Below are 27,084 nucleotides of genomic sequence, written 5' to 3' on the forward strand. Positions count from 1 at the left end.
CTTGTCAGTTCAAAGGACTACCCAGATGGATAAAATCAGTTCATAAATCTGTATTACACTTACATGTAAGAAAAAAGTTGCAGAAAACACCTTTGTAAATAAGTGCAGCCCTAGAATTGCTAGTCATTTTTTTCCCTAATATTACGACTTTATCCAATAGACTCCTTCTTGGATTGCTTATCAATGACAGACATTTTCAACTACGATCAGACTGCCTATTCCTAATACAGATTTTACTGATGCTCTCCTCAACTTGTCACACAGTTTCTACTACACAGTATCTACTACATTAATGGCTACCAAAAATATATAAATTAAAAAGGATTGGAGCATGAGAAGATCTAGATTCCACTAGACAGCTAGAAAAGTATATATTAAACTGCACAGTTGTATCTGTTCACAATCCAGCTGCCCCCAGTTTACCTTGAAATTGCAATGGACACTCTGACCGCAGAGCGAAATCTTGTAAAGCCCTTGGAGTGATGGGTGATGATCTCGAGGTCTGTGTAGGAAGGCTGGCCACCCATCCGTGCAATGAGGGCCAGCGTGGCCTCTTCACACTCCTGGAATCCTCCCAGTAACAGCAGCAAGTATTTTTTCTGATATATGAGAGCTTTCCGAAAGCTTTCTGCTCGTAGGTATTTGCCATAAATTCTCTACAACAAGAAAAAAAAAAAGTGAGGGAGACAATAAGCTCCAAGAATGATCACAGTTCTAAGACTTTTGACATAACTACTCCTACAGTGTTTCTGTGATTATTCATTTCCTGCTATCATGGAGAAGACTGCACTACTGCTCACACTTGTTCGATGTAGCTTCATAACTTGAGGATCACCGGAGCAGCAAGAAATACAGCACACACAAAAAACAACAGAGGTGCTTGCATATCATTCTTGGGGAGAGAAACTTAAAGTCATGTATCTGAGGATAAGAATTTAAAAACTGAATCACTGTCTGTTTACTTAGAATAAACAGAGTGAATGCAACACAAAACAGGCCCAAATAAAAACGATATAAGCTGTGGTTGGTAAGACAAAGTCTTCCTACCCTTAAAACAGCATTTTCAGAATCTGATCCCAGCTCTCTGAGGAAAGCTTCGCTCCTGAGCTCTGCTCTCAGCTTGGAGATCTCTGCATTCGCTTGCTTCAAAGCCTTCTGCAGTGACAGCTTTTCTCTGCTCCAAGTTTCCTTCTCAGAGGCAACGAGAGTATCGATATTAACTCCAACATCCGAAGAGTGTCTAGAAGACTGAAAAGGAAAGAAATTGAATTTGAACCACACAGTTTGGAACAGCCTGAGCTGTGCCATTCTAGTGGTTGGTTTGGTGCAGAGCTCATCAAATTATTGGGAGGAAAACTATGCTCTGAATGGATTTGAGGCCACCCTTGCATCCTAACACATAAACACAATTAAGGAGCCTGATCAATGTCCTAGAAAAATACAGTTTCTCAAAAAAAGAATCCCCCTCATGGGACCATACTAGCTTAACGATCTTGAAGCTACCTGGATCTATCTGCTACTCATCAGAGTGAGGAGATACAGATCAAGAAGAGAAGCACATGGAATTTAAAAGAAAAGAACAGTTAACAAAAAGAAACTGGATAAAATCACAAAGTTTAAAGTAAACAGCGTGAGTTGAGATATATTGACCAAGGACAAGAATAACTCACAACCATTCACTTTACAGAGGGAACCCGAGAAAGGCAGCATGGCTATCCCCACTGAGGTGACTAGGGCAAAGAATGATGCTTTTATGCCTATACATGTAGTTATATCAGCACCCCTAAAGACATACGTAGTCTCCAGAAGGTTGTCTGTGCTGGTATCTTCTCAGTTCTTCCTCCAGTTTCATAACAGCATTCCTCAAATTGTTCTTCTCCTCGCTCAGCCTGCTGACGAAGCCGGTCAGCTCAGCGTTCTGCCGCAGCAGCTGCTCGGTCAGCGAGCTCGACGGGGTCCCCGGGGGCAGCACCCGCTTCAGCTGCAAGGAGGGAACAAAACCCAACACAAAACTGAAAAACTTCTGGAGAGAATGACAATAACTTCATAATAACTTATATGAAGAAAACATAAATGTACACAAACTATAATGTGCCTTGCTCCTCTATGCTTATCCTGTATAACACAGCAGAATATTTTCATTTAAGCTCCATTGTACCAGCTATAACAATGTCCAAAGCTTTTCTACTATGTTTCGATTTATCTAACTCAGAGGAAGATAAAAGCCCGGAAGCTTTTTTCAAGTTATGTTGAAAACACTTGCTTAAAATGCAAGTAAGGTCCTAGCCAGGCTCAGTTAAGATCAAATATTGCTGAAGGCTTTGTCACAGATTACCTCATTTCATTTTTCACACAGCTGCACACTATTCAGTCTTCAACCGCCTTTCCTTTGGTAAATACAGGGCAGTTTAAGTAAATGTGTTATATCAACACGATATAGTAAATATTAAATGTTGACTTACTGAAAGTAGTGAGCAAAGTTTCTCACTTACAGAAATACTGCTGAAAGGAAAATATATTTCCTTAAAGAAAAAAATGATATTAAAAAAATTATAAATAAACTGGAAAAGTTTTAATTTGAAAGTTGCAAATTCACTTTTAAGTTAATTCAAATTGAAAGGACAAAAGGAAAGCTTTTTTTATACCCCACAAACTCCAAATCAGCAAACACTCACTGGAGCAGATTTTCCTCTATGAAGTACGGACCCAGATAAGCACAGACTAACAACTCCTTGCCCGTTTCTGTTCACAGCTCATCATCCAAAATCTCCCATCAAAGTTACAACATCACACCCTCACCTCTTCCAGACAGGACAATCCAGGCAGTTTCTGCAGCTCTGAAATTACTTCCTCAATAGCATTTTGTATTGCAATGAAATCTTGATCATTTGCTGCTTCAAACTGTAGCCTGAAACAGAAGGGACAGGTTGAGCAGCAGGTGCAGCCTGACAGCACGAGCCAGACCCAGGACTCTACGTCCATCCTGTTCCACATGAAACAGATTTTAAAATGTGGTTCTGCTTCCCACTAATTTGTTGAATCTGTGTGAGCAAAGTCTTAGGTTATTTTCAAGATATAATGCATTATGCTTTGCCCAAATATTTCAGAATAAAACTTTAATATTAAAACACCATCACAGCAAAATAAAACCAGATTCAAACCTCCTACGGACCTGCTACCATGCTATTTTTTTTTCTCAAGGAGACAGTAACCTGAGAAAATAAGAATCAAGATCAGTTTTGCCTGACCACAAAATACTATTTTTTTTCTGAGGGGAGCAAGTAGGATGATCCATAACAATAATCCTATACTTGTCCCCTCATTACTAAATTGTTTTAAAATGATCTACCTGCACCATACCCAAATAAACCTTATCACTTTTCAGAGGAAAAAAAAGACAGTTTTGCTGTAACTTATAAAGGAACATAGTAAACATGTAAGAGTTAGAGGAGGACTTGACACGCTGTGATCTTGTCTTATGTCAGCATATCTCAAGCAATAGCAAATACTATAAAACTAGAATGACCCCCAAATCAGTTAGGCCTGCAGTCTGGGAGTTATGATTAAACCCCAATATATTTGCTTGCTGCTTTCTATTAACAAAACCAAGTAGCCAAAGACTGGTCTAACCTGCTGGCAGCTTTCTGAGCCAACCGCTTCAGCTTTGGAGATGCGTTTTGCAGCTTTTTTCTGACATTTTCCAGAATTTCAGTAGCAGCAGAGAGATCTCCTCCTCCTGTCAGCGTTGGGTATGTTGATTCATTCATCTCGGCTCCTTCCATTTTCTGCTGGAGAACCCAATTTCTTGTTCTCTCACTGGGTGTGTCCCAGGTAGTCTGTATATAAATAAGTATTTTTATATATATATAATGCATGTTTTAAAAAGGAAACATTCAATTGTGAAGCACATTCAGAAACTGAAGAACATAAATCTGACACAGAAAGGAGTACAGTGTGACAACGTTACTGTTGCACTAAACTTTGTGAACGGTATAGCATGATGCCTCTCTTCACTAAGATCTGGCCATCATACAGCTGCAGTGTGAATCCACTCAGCCAACGCAGCCGCCAGGAACCCACCCAGCCTTCTGCCAGCAGCCCCTTCACCAGCTGTGTGTGGAATTTGGGCAGCTGTGCTCACGTGTCTCAGTGACCAATTCACAGTCAAGGAGCAGGACTGTAAAAGCGCATGCACTGTGGTCCTGGTGCTCAGTCCCCAGTAGCAGGCAACCACTCTACTGATGCTGCCCCAAGTGAAGTACAGTCCACTGAGCAGCTGCTCCTCAGCCTGTAACCCCACTCTGGCTGGGGAGAACTGCCAGCCTCCCCAGGAAAACCCAAGTCTGCAAATGGGCCTTTGGATATTTGACCACAGGGTGGTACCAACGAAACAAAACAGGGTGTTGCACATGTCATGGGAAGCAGAAGGAGATTCACTGTTTGAAACTCCAGGCAGATCCTGGAAAGCAGAACATACTGTTTGCTGCTGGGGAAGGGAAAAAGCTCCAACAGCCACCACCAGCCTGATCCAAGTGAAGACCCTTCTGCCCACGGCACTGGCAGCCACCTCCAAGCAGAAGAGCCAGGTGCTCCAATGGAGCGTGGCAGGAGGCTGATGCTGTCACAGTTATCGATCCCCAAACATCCTCCCTCCAGATGGGAGTAGTTTCCAGTGCTTCAGAATATGAATAACCAGTAGCCAAAGTAGATGAAGAGAAAAATTTCCTTCCTGGCTCCACAGACAGACAGCTGTCACAAAGCACAGAATGATGGTGGGATGGGCAAAAGCACCATCAGCAAAGAGCAAAGTCTCCTGTGAACCCTTTCTGGGACTGTCCACGCATCACCCACTCAGCACCAGATATCTCTTACAGGGAAGTTTCTAAAAAGTTTACAAAGTAATTGAAAAATAAATTTTAGAATTTCCAAACCTTTTATGAGGCAGAAAAAATTATGGGCAGTGGTTCCAACTTTTGTTCGTCTAAAAATCAGGCTGAATTCTAAAACTATTCTTTTACATTGATTTTCTCCTTGTATTTTGTTTGCTAACAGATATATATTCATGCATATGTTTGTTTCATTAGTTACTTATTTAATTATTGAAGTTGTTGGGAGATGACTTTTAAATGTTCCAAAGACCACTTGCAGTTTATAAACTAAAGAGCACTGACCTAGAACATTCCTGAGTAGGAACAGATCGTTCCTGTGACTGGGTGCAGGGAATATTCTTCTATACCAAGACACAAAGTATGTGTATATATTGAGATGCACTTCTCCTACTCACACTCCTCCTTACACGTCTCTACAGCTTAATTCTCAGGGGATGTGTGTGAATAGTTTTAGGTAGCAAAACTGGAATGCCTTCCCTTTCTCTTTCCCTGATGCCTGTATTTTGTAATATGCAGGCTACTTTATAGACTGAGTAAAGGAACAGTGACACACAACACTGATTGAACAAAAGATTTAAAAGCTAAATTGCACAGTTCAGTATTACACATTGCTCTCAGTCTCACTGTACCTCATTTGGATTGTGGCTTGGTGTCCTTTCGGCTTCCTTTCTTCCTCCATTCTCCTGCTCTTTTTTCTGTAATTCTTGGATTATTTCCTGCAACTTCTTTGTTTCATTCCCTAATTTATGAACTTCTTGCTTCTTTTCTCCAAGTTGCCACTGCAGGTCTTCTACTTTAGACTCCAGTTCATGGAGCTTCTTCTGTGCTATTATGTTAGCATCTTGTTCTGCTTGTAATGCTTTCCTCTGGATCTGCCTTTCTTTTTCCAGTTGCTGTCTCACTTGCACAGATTCCAATTTATACTTCTCCATTTCACTTACTAACTCCACTATACGGTCATGCTTTTCATCCATTTGTTTCTGTAGCTCTTTAAGTAATTCCTCAGATGGATTAGGTGTTCCAGCTTGCCCCTTATCTTCAGCACTTTGAAGCTGAGCACACAGCTCTTTTTCCCTTTCTAGGGCACTGCTTATTTCGAGAGCTCGAACCTTCTCTGATTCAAGAAGCACCTGCAACTCAGAACTACGGCCTCGCTCACGTGACAGCTGGGCAGCACTGAGTGCTTCTTGGGATTCGATTTTCTGTTGCAGATCAGTTGACAGCTGTTTCTCTTGCTCCAGAAGTTTAGTTAACTGCAAGTTCTTTTGTTTTTGATCTTCAAGCGAAAATTTTAAATCCTTCCATAAGAAAACAGATGAAAAGAACTGATTAAATTAAATTGCTTTGTGTATACTTTCCATTATCTTCTGCAAATTGCAAATATGCTACTTCTACACATGTTGCTTTTAACAGGTTTTGCTATTCAAAATTAATGTGACAATACTCTGAATGCTGCAGTCACATCCAATATTAAAATATATTACAGGTGTCTTTCTTCTAAAATCAGATAATCTCATAAAAGAAGAATATTTGCAACATATACGTTTTAATGAGAATCAAACAGCTGTAGTTCTGAAGTTTAAGATAACTACCTGCTTTTACTTTCTAAATCTGTGAAAGTGATTTTGCAAGTTAAGATTACAAGATATAAATAAATCTATGCTGTTAAAGTGATGGCTTTTCTGTCTTGATACTTGTACTAGGATACCCACTCTCTTCCTCACTATATCAGACACTGCAGAAGTGCCAAGGAAGCTCTGTTTTCTCCTAAAGTTAAAAGTGAACTCCCTAGTTTGGTTGTCATGAGGTGAAACTGCTGACTTTTAAAATGGAGATAAACAATGTAACTCCTTAAATAACATTCTTAAATCCTATCTTTTATGAGTTAGGTTGTGGTGGGGGCTAGGTGTAGCCATGTTAGCAGTGTTCTGTCCCCTTGAATATCTACAAAGTAGAATCTATTCATCTTGGACCTGACAAGCCCAGTAGTAAAATTCCTATTGATTTAAATGGAATTTGCATCAGGCCTTTTTCTTTCTTTGCCACACAGCTTCTAGACATCTTTCTTCAGGTCTAGATGATATAGTAACCCTGTTGAAGACAGTAAATGGAGCACACTTTGGACAAAAATGTAAGCTGAGATGAAGCGTTAACCAAAAAAATATTTTTGTGTTCCTTGATGTTCCAGGCCATTTGGCATTATGGAATACCTCAAGCTCTTCTCTTCGTCTTTCCTCATTGCGCTCCATTTTAGATTTTTCCTTTTCCAAGGCCCACTGTAGCTCTCTTGATTTTTTTTGTTCACTGGCCATTGTATCCTTGAGAATATCTAGCTCAGCTGCTTTTTCTTTAACTTCAGTCCTAAAAGAGAAATGGGCAACCTTCAGATTAGACAATGGCTCTAATCCTACCACAGTAACATCAGCTACCTGATACCTATTCCATCTTGTGCACTGAAAACACTGTTTGCATAGTAGAGTAACAGTGAAAAGCCTATTTAGAAAAGCAAGCCTAACCCAAAAATAAGAAAGTAGCATAGCTCAAAATCGACCGAAAGTGTGTCCATCCTGCTAACTTTGTAGCTGCCATTTTTCATTACTCAGTGGCTCAGAGGCAGCTGGTGTTCAGCTTAATCCAGTCACTGGCCAAGACCTGAAAGAATACAGGGGAAACGTGTCTTGCTGCCACGTGTCTCAAAGGGAAGAAAAATTTTTTAAAAAGTCCATCTTCTGTGTTGGAGGGGAATAAAATAAAAATTATTTATGCCCTGAATTTTCCTTTTTTTTTTTTTTTTTTTAATCAATTTTCCATCAATTTGCAAAATAATCTTGCTCCTGGTAGTCTATAAAGTAATCTATAGAATACCAATTTAAACTGTCTTAATTTGTTACCACTGAGCTTGACATGAAGATACCATATATAGGCACATTCATCTGGTAAAGGCATAAATGATAATGGCTTTCTTGAGTGCCAAATATTTGGCCTGGTACCTCTGCTGTTGACCATGCTGAAGTAACACTTAGAAATTACAGAATCTCATGTGGAAGTACTTACAAAGTCATCTTAACTCTGCAGTTTTTTTCTCCATGTTCAGTTTTAGAAGGAGAAAAACCCTCAATAAATATGGAATACTTATTAACTTGTATACAGTAGTCTAATGTGTCAAAATTTAAAAAGAACCTTGATATTAATAAATCATTAAACTATGAATCAGGTCTTCTCAATCTATAGAATTATGTTTTTTGTCAAGCAGAACAGAAGTCTATTTTTTTCAGATATGTTTTCCAGAAAAAACTGAGAAGCGTTTACATTTCATGAAATCAATCTCCTTAATAAAATCAGTATTATGGTTTAAGACAACATAGAAAATAGCATCTTCACTGTCAACACCGAAAGTCTGGCATTGAAAGCCACACCTGATGGTTTCCAGGTCCTTGAAGTGCTTGTGCTGGGCCTTTAGGGTTGTTTCAAGCTCTAGTTTGGCTTGTGCAAGTTCATTCTTCAGCTCGGCACCCATCATTCTCTCTGAATTCAGCTGCTCCTGAAGCTCAGCTGCTCTGTCCTTCACACCCCGGAGCTCCACTTGCATCTCCAGTATCTGAGACTGCTTCTGCTGCATATTATACTCCAGCATTTCTAAAGAGAGCACCATTAATATGGAAATTACTTAGTAAACAGGCAACACTATCTATTTGGGTGAAGTTTCCCCTAGCACAGACAATAAGGCTCTCGCTAAGAGTGATATTTTAAAATTTATTATTTCAATAGTGGAGTGAAAGCAAAACCATGCCTTTTATACTGGAATAACTTTGATGCTTTCCAAGAAATCGCTTCCACTCTTAAACTTCTTTAAAAAGTTATGTGCACAACCATATCAATATTTATCATTTGGATTATGACTTACTTGTAACCAAATTTTTGTGACAGAACACTGTGAGCATTTACTTGAAGTATATCTGTTCTTTGAACTTTCTGTTGTTCTTTATAATTGCTTCTTAGTCTACTCATTATGACTGACTATCCAATGGGAATAATTTCAAAGCTGTTGAACCTAAACACTGAAGCACATACACAGAAACTAACCTTAAAATACAAGCCCGATTTTTATAGCAAACAAGATAACATTATATCACTTTCAATTTGATACAAATAATAACACAGGCTATATTTTAATTTTTGCAAAATTAGCCCAGTAAGACTGAGAAAGATGAAAAGTAGGCATGCTCAGAACATGAGTATAAAAAACAGAGAGCAAAGAAAGTCAGTATTTTTTCACCTACAGAGTTATGAGCACAGCCATGAAAGCATTTGGAAATAGACATATTACCACAGAAGTCACCTTGGCTTTTTGAATCAATCTCGTGTTCTCTCTTTGGATTATTTTTCTTACTGTTCATCTGAGCATGTAATACTTGAATCTCCATCAGCAGACTTCTTCTGTCGGCATTCTGAAGACAGTCCATTGCTGTTCTCTGGTTAGTAACCTATTAACGTGAGAAACATTTAAAAGTAAAATTCAGAATATCTATGGTACGGATATTATACTTACTTTTATATTCATAGTGCATATATATTCAAACCTTTTCAAAATTAAGTCATATTAAGTCAATATTACAATATTGGGAAGAACTGCTTGTTGTTTTTGTATTTCTCTACTAGACATCAAATCACAGAATCAAAAGAGCTACCAGTTTCACGGCAAATTTTAATTTTCCCCACTAATCATTCCATGTTCCAGAGGAGATAACTGACGTCTCTCTGTCCCACAGCAGCCTTATGACTTCCTCTTCTTACAACTTGCTTCATATATACAAGCTATAATACCTTTTCTCTTAGACAGTGTAACATAATTCTAATTAATGTAATGAAATCAAGCTCAGGACAACTGTGTTTAATTAAAATTGACCTCTGAAAGCTGTATTTTTTCTATAGCTTGTACATTCAAAAGTCTCTTTCTTACACCACATCATTTTTTCTTTTTAAAGACATCTCTTCCTCCTCCAAGTCTTACTTTGTTTTCACCCTTACATTGTCAAAACACATTATACATTAATACATATATTTTTAAACGGATTTATACATTAAAAATTAAAATCTAACATAGACAAATACACTTTGACTAATGTATATTTTCTGTTACCTGCTCTTGTAGTCTGTGCTCTAACTGATTAATCAACATCACTGCATCTCTTGTGCCCAGTTCTGCAAGTTCAGTTTGAAACGCAGCAAGAAGAACATTTTGTTCTCTCACAAACAGCTGCTGAACAGCATGCAGAAGTTCTCCTCGCCAGTCTGAGATGCCTTCGGATTCAGTACTTGCATAAACCTACAGTGGTATAAAAACAATTTAAACAGCAGAATTCAAAGATCACATCAAGAATGGTCATTATCATTTTAGGTAAAGGGTGTGTTTTCAGTGGAATACTGAGCTTTTCTTATTCAATAGCTACATAACATTCATTCAAACAAATGGATGTATTTCTTGTACACAGTATGATTTCTTCTGCATGCACAAATGCTAAACTTTTATCCATGTTTTAGCAAATTAGCTTTTTATAACTGAAAACACAGCCCTGTGTAGTTATTATTTATGTTACTGTATCACCCTGTCCTCTTAACTTTTATGATGTTACATGTATGTCCCCAGACTCTCACAGAGCTCTGTGGTAGGATGCAGATATTGTGTATGAAGAAGATTTTATTTTTTAATGATATAAATTAATCCCTCCACTCTGCATGCTGAAGGAAATGCAGCAGTAATAGAAACTACCTACATATATCCCAAAGTCTAACTGGGGTAATAAGACAGGCAAGTCCCTGTAAATGTTAAGAGATTACTGATTAGTATTGTGTTACACTTTAAACAATTTTTCCACTCTTTTCTCTCACTGCAGTATCTTTTTAATAGTGTCCAAGTTCTACTACACCAGTAACAACAGCAAAAAATCTACTTTAATTGCTACTGGAAACATGCCTTCAAAATAATTATTTTTAAAAGGTAATTATATACAGTCAAAAGCTATCAATGCGCAGAAGAACAAATGCAAGGTCTAATTTAAGATATATTTTATTACCAGAAAGTGTGACGTGCAGTTTTACTGCATATTTTTGAAATCTTTTGCCTTGTAGCACTATATTTAGAGCATTTAAACCTGAATTGTGAACGTGTCTCATAAGGTTACATCAATTATTACAAATTTAGATAGAATCTTACGACATTATTTATACCTCAGCTTCTCTATGAAGTTGCATTTTTGCAATTAGGTCTTTCAAAGACGAAATGGTGCTTAGAAAAGCCTTCCTCTCCTCAAGCCGAGATTCTGGCTCTTGCTTAAGAGGTGGCATCTCTCTTTCCCCATATGGAAACTCAGTCAGAGACAGCACCTGTACGCCTTCATGATGGACTGCTCTCAGCAAACCCTGCAATAAATACAAAAAGAAAACTAATGCCAGTCCTAATCATAATAATATTAACGACAACAACAACAACAACAACAATAATAATCTTATTTCATACATATGGAGCACAAGTCTGATGAGGAGAAGCTGAGTCTGTTTATTCTGGAGAAAAGGAGGCTGAGGGGGGACCTTATCACTGTCTACAACTACCTGAAAGGAGGTTGTAGCATGGAGGGTGTTGGTCTCTTCTCCCAAGTAGCAAGTGATAGGACAAGAGGAAATGGCTTCAAGTTGCATGAGGGGAGGTTTAGATTGGATATTAGGAAAAACTTATTCACAGAAAGCGTTGTCTGACATTGGAACAGGCTCCCAGGGAAGTGGTGGAGTCACCATCCCTGAAGGTGTTTAAAAGACATGTAGACGATGTTCTCAGGGACATGGTTTAGTGCCAGAGTTAGGTTATGGTTGGACTCGATGATCCTGAGGGTCTTTTCCAAACTATATAGTACCATGATTCTATATTGGAATATTGGTACTTCTAAATTGCTAAGTATAAGGAAACTGTTTGTGCTTCCTCATGTCAAAGACAGAAGCGTCACTCAGTTCTACATATCTCCCAAACAGTAGAACTTATTTACTAGTTGTATTTTTCCACAGTGTCAAATGCAAATTCTGAAAATTCATCTTTCAAATTGATACTCAAATTCTAAAATGGTTGCTGATGGAAACTGACATTTTAAAAACAAAGTGAGCTTTGCAATTCACTTTTTGAAATCACTACTAAGCCACGACTTTGTTGGAAAAGAATCGCCTTTTTTTTTTTTTTAATGTAATTAAAAGCATGATATCCTTGCTGTTTATAATAAATACATTTCTTTACTTTCATAATATCAATATTATTCTACTCCTACTGCAGAATCTATAAAATTGTGTAATGTCACATTATCATTAATACAGAGTAACTAGAATAAATTATAATTAACAGCAGATATGTTTCTCATAATCATAACTGGGAACAAGACTACAGATACAAAACTTATATTTAACCTGACACACAAAAACGCACATCATTTACCAGAAGTACTTTTAAATGTATTAAAACAGTTAACACTTTAAAACTTATCTAAATAGTTCTCTTTCCACTAATCAAGCAGCAACCAATCTAAGCTTTTTCTAGTATCACTCTTGTTCCATAATAAAAATGATCATTTCTATTTTACCTTAATTTTTTTTGGAAGCAAATCTGTTGAAGATTCACCTTCATCTATTCCTTCAGATACTGTGTCAGATCCCTGGGTCTGAGCAAGATACATTCCTTGACTCCAGTCTGAACTGGAGTCTAAAATAAAAGGACAGAAAAACATGAAAGCTGGGTTACTGTGAAACTTTGAAGAACAGGCATCAAAGAGTATTTTTGTCTGCTGTTGTAACAGGTGGTTGCATGTCAACAGAGTCGATTCTAAGCCTGGTGACTACCTGTTTTATAGTTTTTCAATTTCAAAGTAGTAACAGCAAAACAGAACCAAAAAACAAAACAAAAAACAAACCCCCAAAACCAAAACACATAAAAAAAATTACTAGTTTTGTTCTAAAAGATAAACAACTACTTGCACAGACACATCTGCCAAGTGACGTCCCCCTAATATCCTTAGCTTTTGCTGATGAAAGGCATCATATTAATAATTTTTCTTGCTTTTGGAGAAGTCAGTACCTGTCATCATCTCCACTGCTAGAGAGCTGCAGCTTTAAATTCTATCAAGACATGATGACATAATATAGAAACTCCATTGGAAAGAAAAATAATCAGCATCTGATGTCTCAACTCAACCCATCTCCACTCCAGTAATTTTCCTTCCATAGCACATTAATAGACATGGCATGCTTAGCAACTTTTCTTAGTGCGACAGGCTTCTGCTTTGATCTGGGGAGTAGTTGTTTTTATTTCTTAGAACACAAACTCTTTCACAGTAAACTTAATACTAAAAAAGCAGATTTAATTTATAAAGCTGTTCGAAATCTATAAAAACAAGTTTCTTACCACTAGAACCTCCATCTCTAGCTTGATAAGGTGGAGAACGTGCTAATCCAGAAACTGGGATTCCCTGTATTTAGAAAAGAGAACAATCAAATCTTTAATTCCCCACTCACAATAAGGGATCTAATTCTAAGGAGCAGGAAACAATATGAGCCTCTTTGTTCAGTTTCCCCTGCATTCAAAATAAGCAAAATGGAGCCAAGAAAGCTGGCATTCAACAGGGTGACCCACACCTGTCCTCGCGTCACAGAGCAGGACAGGTCCAAGACAGGAGCACAAATAAGTGTCTGACAATCCAGCACACTTCCAAACTTAAACTGCTGAGGAAGGGGTGCACAATCTCTCCCTAAGCTGTGCAAAATTCAGAGCCCTTAAAAGCTTTTTACAGAACATGTGGTGGTTCATGCTTAACAGACTTCAAATAGGAATTTCTGTAGCAGGAGCAAGAGCACAAAAATGAAGTAGTTCAATGACTATAAACCAAGACACACACCTCTTTAGCTCGTAGAGTTTCTATGACTTCCTTCAAAGTATTACATTCTTCAGTCAGTACTTGCACTGCAACAAACTTCTCTCTCTTTAATGCTTCAGATTCAGAGATATGCCTTGTCTCCATGTCCATGATTTCAGCAGCGTGGAGTTCTTGCATTTGTTCAATTTTTTCTGTAAATTCTCTTATGATCTCTGCAATCTCTTCTGAAGAACATTCATTTTGCAAATCAGTTTGGATTTCTGCATTTTCAACAGGCACTGGTGAAGTCTGGATACAGCTGTTGACTTCCACAGTCTTGTCTGTTTGCGATGATGAGTTTTTTCTAATCAAAGTAGACTCGCTGGTTGACAAATTGCACAATATTTCTGCATCCTTTTTGCTTTCAGCTTTTGCCATTTCCTTGTCCTTTCTCACATAACTTGCAAGCCTCTCCTCTGCTTGAACTAAGTTCTCTTTGACTTTGCACAGGTCTTCCTGAAGATGTATCAGACTTGTTTCTTTTACCTATAAATATGGAGAATTGGAATTGCAGTCCCTCCAAATATTAAAAAAAAATATCTAAAATCCAAACAACTCTCCCCACCATTAAAGCTCAGTTTAGTTCTATTTTGAAGCAGTTATGACACAGGGTAAGAAATATTATCTCCTAAGGAATACGGCTCTAGATCCACTGTTGGACTATAGTGGACCGTAAAACTATGTACTTTGGCAACAAGTGAGGATTTGTCTACAGCATCAGCTCTATACCACTGACAGTAGGTACTGAGCGACCATTTTTCTGAGTGGCATTCTCAGTATAAGATTTAAAAAAACCCTATAGCACACATATTCGCACAATAAATCCTGTAAAATCATTTGCTTTAAATACAATACAGAAAAATCTGTTTCTTACTGCTAGTTCTTGCTGAAGCTTTTCTGCTTTTTCTTTGTAACTGCTCAGTTCTTCCTTGGCAGCAGCTGCCTCTTCTTTAACTTTCTCTAGTTCAAGTTCATTAATAAGCTTATTTTCTTTTTGACTTTCCATGAGTTGTGCTCCTACCTACACGGCAACACAAGATATGGAAAATAGTGAAGAATCTTATGAAGAATCAAGTATTAACACCACTGATACTTGTCACACCAACTTACAAAAGCTAAAAACAAAAAGACCACAAGAGAAAACAAATGTTATCTGGATTAACATAGCCTCAAACACTTGAAATGGAAAGATCATTTTCTTAAATGCATTCCCACAAACTGCGTAAGTGTGGGAGGAAATACTGTCTGCTTACAGTTTACTGAGCTCCACCATGTAGAAAGCAGAAGGAGGAAGGTCAACAGAGAGCAGGAAATGAAGTCTGATAACATTATTAAATTTGTAAGACATTTAAGATATTCATTCAGTCTGCATTTGGATGAAAGGTCTTAGAACCCTTCCTGGTCCAGCACTGGGTTTCATAATGTCTCTGAAGAGTTTCAGCAACCAAGCCCATGCTTGGGTTATCAAGCACAGTCAACTGTGACTGAAGGTTTTAAAATCAGAGGCAACACAACCAGTGGCAGATGGAAATCAGGACGAATATATACTGGTAAAAACTACTGAATGGGAAATATATTTGGAATCAAGACAGGAAAGCAAGAAAATGTAAACCAAAATCAAAGCATACATAAACAAAAAAGCCCTGCCCTCCTCCCTAACCTATACAAATTGCTATCACTCCCTTATCATTCTGAACCCTCTCTTAGATAATTTTTATCATTATAATTTTTCTCTCTATCTCCATGCCACGTAAAAGTGTAATTCACTCCATTCTGTGTCAGTTCAAAGTAAGAAAGTATACGTTCAAAATTAATGAAAAGGCAAGGTGTTTTTAATGCAAAATGGAAATTGGTAGTGGAGTTCACCTAAAATAACATCCTTCTCATCTTCGTAACTCCAGGGATAATGTAGAAATGAAGAACACCTCACATGGTAGAATATTCTTACCACTAGTCTCATAAAGATGTGTTTCATTCGTTATCGTTTATGTAAAATAAATTATTTTAGTGAAAACAAGCCAAAATAAAATGGTATCTAATTACCTGATATGTCTGCATTTCTTCTTGCTTAATGTATTTCTGAACCTCTCCTCTGTGTTTTTCTTCCATCTCTTCTAGTAATTGCTGAAGTTCTAAGAGTCTCTCTTCTTTCACTTTGGCTTCCTTTTGCACAATTTTTACATTTTCTTTTTCTAGCTCCAAGTTATGATTTACCGTTGCCAGCTGGTCCCCCATCTCACTAAGCCTCTGTGTTAGGAGTGACAATTTTGATTCCATCTCATTTTCAGTTTCATCACTCAAACCCTCTGTTTGGGCATTCTTGCTCGCTTCCTCCACACATCTGGGAGCTTCCTGAATTTCCTGCACGAATTTCCTTTGCTCCTGAACTGCATTTAGCTGAACCTGACTCACAAGAGCAGCGGCAACTTTCTCCACTAGCATCTTTTCCAGCTCTAATATCTTCTTGTTAAGTGTTTCCCTTTCAGCTTTGCCTTGCTTTTTCAAGTCTTTTATTTCATTGTAGGCCTGACATAGTTCTGAATCTTTTTCCTCAATGCATGCCTGAAGCTGCTGCTGTTGTATCTCCATCTTGCTAATGGTGACTCTCATATTTTCACCTGAAGACCAAAGCTGTGTTTGATCTAGCAAGTCTATCTTCTCACATGAGTTTTCTTCCACTTTTCCAGTTTTCCCATTGCTCCTCTCTTCTGTTTTTTCCCTATCACCTTTCATCAGTGCACACTTATGCTCCTCCGTCATTCTTTTGTGCTCTTTTTTTAACATACTTATTTCTTGCATTAGCTGGTTCATTTTTAAGTTAGTTTCCTCAAGCTCATTCTTTGTTTGAGATGCCTCTACATTCATGTTTTCTACTTGCTTCTCCAAAGCTGCTTTTTCCGCCAGAACTGTTTCAAGTGTATGTTTCAGACTGTCAGCGTCTTCTTGAACAGCAGCAATGTCTGCAGGTACTTGTTCGATATTTGCCAGTTCCTGCTGAAGTTTATCAATTACATCATTCAGCTGCTCTAGTTCCTCATCATTTTTTTTCTTCACGCGTTCTTGATCACTTTTCAGAAATTCTATCTGGGCTTCCAGCTCCTGTATATGCTCATTCTGCTCTTCAATAACCTGAAAAAAAAAGAAAAGAACAAAGAACTTCACAATGGGCAACTATTAAACCCTCAGATACTTCTCCTGGACTTCACAGCAACAGTTTAATCACACATTGAAACATCTTGTCTTGTCAGTATGTTCTCAGTGAACTTCTTAATGGGATGTCTCTTGTGAAGTTTTATGAGAACCAGGATATCTTCACACAGGACTGACAAAGTAGCCTGTGACCTTAATGAACCGCAAAATGGGTGTGAAAGTATCAAATGAAGTGAAAGCATTTGTAATATGCACAGAGATTTGAAAAACTGACATTTAGTTCACAACATTTTTTCCCAACAGTTTGGTCTAAAACTCTGTCTTGTCCTTTGTGTTAAAAATTAAAGGAGAAACGAGTGGTCATGTCTGTACTGTTCAATCTTATGCAATCAAGGTTGAATATTTATTTATTTATTTTACTAAAAGAATTCCAAGGAACCAAGGTTTATGAAGCTTAAAACTTACAGATAAATTACCCTGCATTACATTACATCAATTAATTTAATTTAAAACAGGCCAGATATGTTCAGTTAGATCAGACAAAAGCACTTCATGCAAAAGCACTATTCATTCATATGGTCAAACAGATTTGTCTAGGACACAGCCAATTAAGATGGATATGCATTTTAAATACAAATAGACCTTTTATTAAATGTGTTGAAAAATACCATTATAACGCGCTGTTTAGTTTGAGACCACTGCAAAAACCTATCGGTTATCTCTGACACTTCCCATCACAAACCCAAATACGTGTTTGCCTGAGGATGTGTGTGCACACGTGTACAGACGTGCACAAGAACACACAGGGCAAACAGTACCCATAGCACAATTATTTGTTTGTGCTGTAGTTTGAATGAAAGTAAAGTTATGGAAGTATGTATTTAAAAATTTATATGACCAGCCAAACAAAATTCTACAAAACATTAGTGAAGATGGTGACAGTAACACTTCCCTAGATTAGTTCTAAAGACACTTAAAATTGCTGGCTGTGTAAGGGGCTCAAAACTGCAAGAATGGATGTAACTAAAAGGATGTAACTGAGCAAATATGAGGGTGATGAGTTTGTGATGCAGAAAAAGAAAAGCCATCTTATATCAACTTCTAACAAGAAATAGATGAGTAGACACAAAAAAATCAAATAACTGGTGTTGATGAACACTAAAATAAATAAAAGGCTTATCAAAAGGAATAATACACAAGTTACCAGATCCCAATAGAATAAGTTTTATAAAATTAATTAAAAATCCTGCTTGTTAAATTGCAGTAGGAGCAAATTCTCACTTGAGAGAATGAATGAAAAGAAATCCTTCACAAAGTCAAAATGAAGATAGGCCAGATTATAAATAGTAGGTCTGAGAAACAAAAAGTGGATACATTTTCTTTAAGAGTGTCTGGAGATCTGCTTCTACAATGGAAATGAAAAAGACAGAAAGAAATCTGTCAAGAGTATTTGGAAAGAGATATTATAAAATAAAATTGGTTATGGTACCTAAAATAGGGAAGAACTCTAGAAGGACCTTTTAGAAATGGTAAGAAGAAAAAAAAAGGAAGAGAAGAAGGAAGAGGACTAAATTTATTACTAAAATACCTGTGCTTTTCCCTTTACTTTTCAATACTTCATTAGGTTTAGTTAGTTAAATAGAATAACATGACTTTGTACTAATTATATGTACAAGACGTGACCATATAAATTAGAAGGGCCGATTTGTCAACAAAGAACTTATTTTTAAAAATTGACAGAGAATAGAGGAAACCCAGAAATATGCTATAGAAAATGTGAACAAGTCATTGGTTTTCAGGAGAAAAGAAAAGCAATGCTGGTGATTGCTATCAAGTCAGCGTAACAGCTTCTGTTCTTCATAACACAGTGAAGTAAAAGACCACAAAAGGCAAATACAGCAATTAAAAGAAAAGCACTTAGTGGGATGAAGACGTCAATGGGATTAGGAAAGGGATTAACCTAAGAACAATCTATTCATATTTAATACCAATCTCATAATCAGGCAAACAGAGTAATTATTTAACTTCCTCAAAAATATAACTGACTAAGATGATGAAATTAAGAAAATGAAACTTCATATAACAGAAGAACCAATCATTAAAATGAATTATACCTGAATCCTGGGTAGTGTTTTCAAAGCAAGTAATGTAATACTGTTTCTGTGGTCATTGTATAAAGCAGAACTGTACTGGATTCTTGAAGTATGATCTTTCCTAAAGCCATTTCCAAGTTTTGTCATCATTCACTGAGGTTCATTATAACTAAATATCTCACATAAAAACTCAGTGAAATTATCCAGCTCAGTAAGAGCTCTGTTTCAGGGAATTCAATATGTCCCAGCAGAATGTTACCCTAAATGTTCAACCACCTACTGAGGAGTAACACAACTTCTAGTCTTATCATAATTAATAATATTTGTTTTCAGGACAAAGCTTTAGACTAATTAACTTTCATCTTTAAAATGTTCGGAATGCAAAATTCATCCACTGAAAAGATCTGATTTTCTTTCTATAAAAAGTGCGAGACCTGCACCCTGTTTCTTCTGGCACTTACATCAATGCAAAATAAGTAGTATTTCTCTTTAAATCAAATGTGTTATACCTGTATAAAATGGGAGTAAGCCAGAAGATGAAGCTCATTATCATAAATACACATAATTGAAAAATAACAGACAGCTACAGGTGCAAAATCTCAGTAAAGAAGAGGAAGATTAATCTGCTGCTTTCTTTCTTGCTCTACATTTCTAACAAACACGGCATTTTGTTTGCACATCCACCATGCTTCAAACTGGATTAAAGATGTTGCCAGCACTGGTACGATGACAAAGTATTTACACAAGCTCATGAAGCACAGAAGTTCAGCTGCTAATAAACCCCTATAAAATCCAACATGACCCAGCAGGTGTCACTGAAACTTAACACTCAAAGTCATTGTATGGAGATGGTAGAATGCATGTTGAGATTGAATTCAGCTACTTGTGTACTATTAATGTCCAGAAGTATTAGAAGAGTAAGGAATGAAGAAGACTTTAAGACAAAAATTCAACCAGAAGGCAGAATAATAAAAAAAAGGCAAGCAAGAAGTACTCTTCATTAAAAAAAAAAAAAAAAAAAAAAAGAGGAAAAACAGATGAGGGTTAAAGTGTTGCTTGAAACTGAAGCACTTCCATTTTTAAATTAAGGCAGCAATAGAAGATGATGCAACTGGTGGACAGACAGAGTTTTTTTTTCTTTAAACAGCTAACAAAACAAAGTAGGACTGAAAAATATTTCAAAAGTATGTACTTTGTTGTCTGTTGTGACTTCAAGTTGCTGCTGCAGTTTTGCAATTTGTTCATGTAGATGACCTATTTCCTGCTCCTTTTCTTGCATGATGTAAGCGAGCCTCCCAGCCACTAAATGATGGTCCTTTATGGTGGCATCTTCAGATTTCCGGATAGCTAGTCCCAGTATTTCCATTTCATCCTACCAAAAAAAAAAAACCAAAACATGTTACAGTTGTACATAACGTTTTCTGCATATTCTTCTATGAGAATTTAAGGCATAGAAATTAAAATACACAGATTGCATGGAATGACAAGTAATTATATGAACTTTTTAGTACTGTGCAACTTGAACTGCGGAATACTTGAGAAATGATTTGACATCTTGGCTTTTTGCAATAATATATTTCTGTGGAGGAGGAAAAATAAGGATCTTTGTTACACAATTACCTTAAATAATTTGTTCTCTTGTTCAAGTTCTTGCAAGTGTGTAGTGAACTCCTTTCGCTGAATTTCCAGTTGCATGTGCAATTGCTGAACTTCTTCATTTTTATTTTCTAGCTCCTCTCGAAACTGCTCCAGTTGCTCCTCAAGGTTCGTGACCTGTGTTTCCAAAACAAATGGTGGAAAAGGAGTAAACAGCCATACCAAGAATTAAATGTCATAATTTTCAAGTGCAATGTCTACACCAAACTGGTTTGGTATGCACAAAAGAATGTGCACCCAGTGACATTCTGAGTCCTTAAACTGAATGGAATTTTAAAATTCATTAAAAATCAACTGAAATCACTATGAAGTTTTTCTTAATTGGGCTGAATTTTGATACCAGAAATGCTGCTGTAAGTCAAAAGCATTAACATAGATAATAACAGCAATTATCATGGTTCACAAGAGAATTTCAAAGGGATTTGTACTGCTGACTCTCTGATCTGTTGAAAAAATTTCATCGGTATAGTTCATGAAGCTAAACAGAAAGCAAAAATGGACAAACCAAAATATCAGCAGGAACATGGAACATTTTACAGGTATTTTACCTCCTTTTCTTTTCTGTCCACAGCTTCTCGTTCAGCTTGCAGTTGTGCTTCAAGAGGCAATTCTCCCTTTACTATGATGGTGCCAAACTGCTTCCTTTCCTCCACCTTTAAATATACATTATAAATTAGTAACTTTATTTGCTTAATAACAAACAAATAAAAAAGATACGCTGTTTTGTTCTCAAGAAAATAAGAAAGCAGTAAATATAAGACTAAGCAATACCTTTTGCAAGTTGTCTGCACTGATGAGTAAGGCTTGTTCCAGTTCTCTTATCCTGCATTCTAGTTTCTCAATTTCTTCATTTCGTTCTTGTATATCTCTCTGAAGTTGCTCCTTAGATAGCAAAAGCTCACTGCATTTGTCTGTTTTTTCTTTTAGATGATTTGTTAACTGTTCAACCTGGTGACAATAAGGCAAAAAGATGAATATATTGTACTAGATCAGAAGGGTTTGCTAACAATAGCAACAGCAGTCATTTGTGACAGGGAAAAAATATCACTCTTTCTCTCTTATAACGAAACTCCTACTCTTTCGTTGAAACAGAATGTAAAGTTAGGATACTGTAGAGCTACATCCAGCAAATACAAGCAGCACTTTTGAAGAAGTGACATGTTCTGTGCTTTATCACCTACTCTGCAGAACTCATCTTGACCTTCTGAAGCCTTCAGACTCTCTAGTCAGTTAAAATTAAGTAGCACAGCATCCCTGTGCAGCCCACTGAAAAGAAACCTTTAACCTCTATGGATGGAATGCCCTGACCCAAAGGTCAAGATGCTACATGCATCTTTGAGGAACATCATAGTTCCAAAAATCTGTGGCAACATTATTCAAAATAAGGAGTTAGTTAGTGACATAGAAACATATCCTAAAACTCACTGGGTCTTTAACATGGAAGGGAATTGTTGTACTTCAATCCCAAGGAACAGGAATCTTTGTTTTCTTGCTGGGTTTGTTAAATGGGATGAAACGGAAGTGATGGATGATACAATTTCACTTTCTATAGGGGACAAGTCATCCAAACAAAGCTTTCTGAATCTCACTAGTTCAGATGTTTGCGGCTCAGAAACAACATGTTTAAGGAGTTACTGAAGTAGCAGAAATAGGAATGATTCCGGTTCTAGTAGTATTTCAGAAATCATCAATCAAAATTAGAGATAAGAAAAACATGTAACAAATCCATGACATTAGGCCTGATGCACAGAGTTAAGACCTGAGCTAAACTAAGCAATAGAGCAAGAGACATGGAAACTAATGTTTGTCCCACTCAAGAAACTTATTTCAGTATTTACAATTAGGGAGTTACGATGTAGCCAAAAGGTAGAAGACTCAAAGCATTTCAATAGATAGGAGAGGAGAGGACCAGAACATAAAGCTGACAGGATGGCATTATTGACGTTATCCATCCATGAGTAACAGCAAAGTCTGTAGTGACCACAGAAAAGTCCTGAGAGAGAAATGGAAAAAGAAAAATCAAGTCTTGAGCAGACTCGTTATGACAACCCGCCCTGGAATAAGTTGACAGAGTAAGCTGAAACAACAGTAAAAAATAAATTAAGTTACCAACAGAAAATGCTCACGGCATTCACACAAAGCAGAAGAGCATTTCAAAAAACACGCAACTACAAAAAAGTAAAGCAGGTATCTCAGAAAAGCCTGAGAAATAATGATGAAATGTACATCTGAGAAATAGTCCAAGTAACATTGTGACATCAAAATAAACTACATAGTAAGATTATGTGCATCATTTGATAAAAATTAAATCTAATACACTACTGAAAATTCTGTCTATAATTACTAATGTGTCACATTCAACACCACCCAGCTCTAAAATAGCAGCTGTACCTGTGGTGCTTGCAGATATTATCTTAATGTCTGTATTTCTGCCTACTAAAAAATTCTGATTTAAAAGCATATAATGCAAATTTCTAAATTTTAATCCCAGTTACAGCTGTCTGTCATTTTAAAGCATGCTTTAAATTTCAACTGTAGCATATCTGCTAACTTATGGAAAACACATATGTGTATATGTGCTTATAAATCAGGACAATTTTACATATAGATTCTGTGTAGAAAAATAGAGCAATTTTCATTATGCCATCAATTTTTTTTCTTGGGAGAATATTTTTTTTAATGTGAGAATTTTAACCAGGAATTCACATGCTACCCATGCCCCAAATTATAAACAAACACATAATGAAATGAACTCAAAATTAATATCCTGCATTAAGGAAAACGAATTGTGCTAAAAAGTCTCTCCCATCTGTGGAAGGTGTCAACAGGAGAGGAGCGTGCATGTGCTTTGGAATAGAAGGAAATAGATACAGAATTGCTCCACATGTGTTGGTTAACACACACCCAGCTAATTCCACAACGTTCATTGTTCACAGAGGCTGATGACAGCCACATCGCATAGTACTGACTGAATATTTTGACTGTGAGATTTCTTACAACCTTTGCATTAATATATATATATAAACTTATATATAAAAACCCCACGAAATACTCTCTAAATGTGAGAATAATAAGTAAATATTTTGACAACTTACACCTCACATGTATCAATTTATGTCCTATTACTATCTATGGTCCCAAACTATATAGTAGAGAATACTAAATATTGCTAATATTTAAGAATTGCATTACAGCAACTGAACTACTTCAACAAGAACTTTGATTTGAAAATTGCAGTGCAGCCTAATAAGAGGCATTTTAACACCAAAAATCAGGCAAGAAAATAATGCAAGAATATCAGTCTTGCTCAAAAAGCAGGACACAAAAAACCCCACCAAAAAATGTAATTTAATTGACTAACAGATGATCAAATAAAACATGCAGAAGCTTCATAATATACAGCGTCTGAACTGCTGCCACTTCTCTTGATTTTGCTACATCTAAGAGTTTTCTATGACTCCCCTGAGCTGCTGTTCTACAGTTGCTAAACTTGTTTTGGTGGAGACAGACTTCCACTGGGGAAGTTCAAGCGCACCCAGAGAGTGTTCCTGAGTCACAGGTGCTAACTTTGGTAACTCAATTCCTTCAGCTGTGTACCCGTGCTATGGACAAACAGGATGGCCTAAACAACACCAGAAGATGTGAAACTGCTAAAGTAGTTCAGAATGTTTCCACAGGCTTTTGAAAACAGTGAATTTTCTAAATTAAGTTATATGAAAGAGACTTTATGAAAGTTACAAAGGCTCTGTATATCTACTACTAAACCCAAAGAACCATCCAGCCAAAAAAAACCCCAAGACACCATTTCACCATTTTCCCCAACACCTTACCCTTCATCTGAGGGGACTGATTTTTCTGGCTTGGAAATGGATGCAAGTCAGGCACACCATAAAACAGCTTCATTACAATAACTTAACAGCCGTCAAATGGTCATTGATATTTATATTCATTAAGTACAAGGAATAAAATTTGTTACCTCTCTGGTTTGATGTTCATTGACAGGTTGACTCCTCTGCGGAACCTTCAGCTGTTGTTCCAGTTTCTGTATCTCTTGCTGGAATACGTCTCTCTCATGCTCTCGGTCAATTGCTTGCTCCTGAAAATTAAGAAATTACGTGGATGCACCATTTGATTTTAAACTTGTTTAAATTAAGTATATTACTACTTCTTATTTCTGTTAATGCGAGGATGGTAACACTGTTTTTAAGGCAGCAGAACCTCTTGCAACTACCATTAGAAAACTTCTTTCACCATTTGGGGCAACAAATTTCACATTTTTTAATTCAAATTTAGGACAGCATAGGCACATCCAGTATTACTTCACAAAAATCAGTTTTGTTTCTTCTGTTCCAGGCACACCACACAAACGGTGTTAAGCCAATAGTTTATTATTTTCTTTCCTAATGTTTGTCTTTGATATATGCAGCATAAATAGAAATTAAGAATAAAAATTAACTCTATGTTAAAATTGATGAGGAGTCAATATGACTAGTTCCAGTTGTTATATCCCAGTCTGACACTTGGGAAATACATCTTTATATAGGAAATAATGTGGCACTGGTATCATCTAGTGAAGCATCACCTTTAAATGCCACTTTGTAAAACAGATAAACCATATCAGGTGCATTAAAACAAACTAGCTGAAGTATCTGATACAAAGAGGAAAGTTTCTGCCTAGCAACAACATATTTTGCTAAAATTCAGGAAACTGGAATAAAACCTCAGTCTTCACAAGTTGCAGATTTTAAAGCTCATCTGCTGTTTCAAGGAAACAGTTGAATTCTAGTGCTGCTATTGCAAACAGCAACTCATCTCAGTAGCCTGTAACTATTCAGTTCATGCTATTGATAATCCCAAACCAGAATGCGTTTATGACTATGGGACTTGTGATAGGAACTTTTACTTCTGAACTTTGTCCTATTATGACAAACTAGTTTCAGTGTGAAAAATAATCTTGTAACTACAGAAAACAAAATAAAACAAATCCATTTGTTCTAAGAACTAACTGGAAAGATCTCTCCTTTACTACTGCTTAGTAATAGATTATACAGAGAAGGTGCCACGGGGTGTTACATTATGCAAAAAATGATTCCATCCTACTGCTATCAGCTAAAGCCTTAACTGAGAATGTACACAAATCATAGTTTTCTCCTGACAGTAGCATAGTAGGACCCCTAATAGGAATAACATGGGAAAAGGAGGCAGGGAAGACAGTATGTGCTGAAAACAGGGTAGAGTCTGAAATAAAATTGCAGAGACAGCCTGAGGGAGGAAGAAGTTGGCTACAACAGAGGCAAATGAAGGTGACTACTTAAATCCAACAGCCCTTATTGAAAAACATGGAGATTCCGCAAACCCTTAAAAATAAATGTCATAAAAATCTATGTATTCTCATTAACTTTAGAAGTTTCCAATTATTTTAAACATTTAGGAAGCATACTGTTATACTTAGAAATACAGAGCAGTCCAAAGCAAGCATCTCAAACGAATTTTCAACTTTTAAAACATTAATTAAATTATTGTGCTGGAACCTATCACAGTTACTATCATGTCCTCTTTACCTTTGCTCAAAAACTGAAAAAACTAGCATTTCCTGCTGAACCAAACCTCAGTAGAGGTGCCCCCCTCCCCGCTTCACCAAACTAGCCTTTTACCATACTTACATCCAGAAATTTCCTTGTTTTCTCCAGTTGCTTCTCCAAAGCCTGGTTTTGCTGCCTTAAGTCCATTAGTTCTGCATTTTTTTCTTGCTCTAGCTCTATGAAACGATTGACCTGTTCTTCCAAGTCTATTTCCAAGACTTTCACCTGCTTCTGAAGGTCATCATATTCTTTTTCAGCTTGACGCTGTACTTCAATTTTTTCTTTCATTAGCTTTTCTGTTTCTTCCAGCAATTCTAGTTATAATAAAATCATCACACACTGCTTTCAGATATGAATAGTTAGTAATGTTACAAAGCAAAACCACTCCCCAAGGTATCCATGCTGTACTCTGCAGAAGGATGTGAACTGGTTTGGGTTTTTACTCTTTTTCTTTTTTAGAAAATATATTTTCTTCTGAAAAATAATTCGCATTAACATTACTATCCTTTAGTTAGTCTTCAGAGGACAGTTAGTGAAGTTGTATCACATCACTTCCATGTTTAAGTGTCATATGAATTTAAAAGTCTTTGTACAATTGAAAATAAAATGTATGGGTTCAAACTACAGCTAGAGTCAGCATAGGAGTTGACAATGAAGTACAGAAAACCCAAGCTTCTTCTCATCCCCAGCGTCAGTAAAATCAATCCACTCCCAGTCATCATCTTTTAATGTGATACATATAAATAATTTGAAGGAAATATTGAAGGAC

General features: G+C 36.8%; 1 protein-coding gene across 5 annotated transcripts in view; it reads right to left on the reverse strand.

Moving 5' to 3' along the window:
- Positions 1 to 27,084, reverse strand: part of AKAP9 (A-kinase anchoring protein 9) — a 113,787-nt gene that overhangs the window by 4,176 nt on the left and 82,527 nt on the right. For all 5 annotated transcript variants that reach the window (XM_082044023.1, XM_082044022.1, XM_082044021.1 and 2 more), the window contains 22 exons: positions 26,397 to 26,629; positions 24,710 to 24,829; positions 21,505 to 21,681; positions 21,282 to 21,386; positions 20,698 to 20,850; positions 20,270 to 20,449; positions 15,878 to 16,963; positions 14,709 to 14,855; positions 13,817 to 14,320; positions 13,327 to 13,390; positions 12,509 to 12,627; positions 11,118 to 11,309; positions 10,030 to 10,215; positions 9,229 to 9,373; positions 8,306 to 8,525; positions 7,100 to 7,250; positions 5,519 to 6,187; positions 3,631 to 3,836; positions 2,800 to 2,908; positions 1,796 to 1,981; positions 1,048 to 1,248; positions 424 to 656 (listed from right to left, as the gene is read on the reverse strand). In XM_082044023.1, coding sequence (XP_081900149.1) covers positions 424 to 656; positions 1,048 to 1,248; positions 1,796 to 1,981; positions 2,800 to 2,908; positions 3,631 to 3,836; positions 5,519 to 6,187; positions 7,100 to 7,250; positions 8,306 to 8,525; positions 9,229 to 9,373; positions 10,030 to 10,215; positions 11,118 to 11,309; positions 12,509 to 12,627; positions 13,327 to 13,390; positions 13,817 to 14,320; positions 14,709 to 14,855; positions 15,878 to 16,963; positions 20,270 to 20,449; positions 20,698 to 20,850; positions 21,282 to 21,386; positions 21,505 to 21,681; positions 24,710 to 24,829; positions 26,397 to 26,629 — 5,386 coding nt within the window. The remainder of the gene's footprint in view (positions 1 to 423; positions 657 to 1,047; positions 1,249 to 1,795; positions 1,982 to 2,799; positions 2,909 to 3,630; positions 3,837 to 5,518; positions 6,188 to 7,099; positions 7,251 to 8,305; positions 8,526 to 9,228; positions 9,374 to 10,029; positions 10,216 to 11,117; positions 11,310 to 12,508; positions 12,628 to 13,326; positions 13,391 to 13,816; positions 14,321 to 14,708; positions 14,856 to 15,877; positions 16,964 to 20,269; positions 20,450 to 20,697; positions 20,851 to 21,281; positions 21,387 to 21,504; positions 21,682 to 24,709; positions 24,830 to 26,396; positions 26,630 to 27,084) is intronic.

Source organism: Streptopelia decaocto, assembly GCF_964273445.1.
Source record: "Streptopelia decaocto genome assembly, chromosome: 2".
Classification (NCBI taxonomy): Eukaryota; Metazoa; Chordata; class Aves; order Columbiformes; family Columbidae; genus Streptopelia; species Streptopelia decaocto.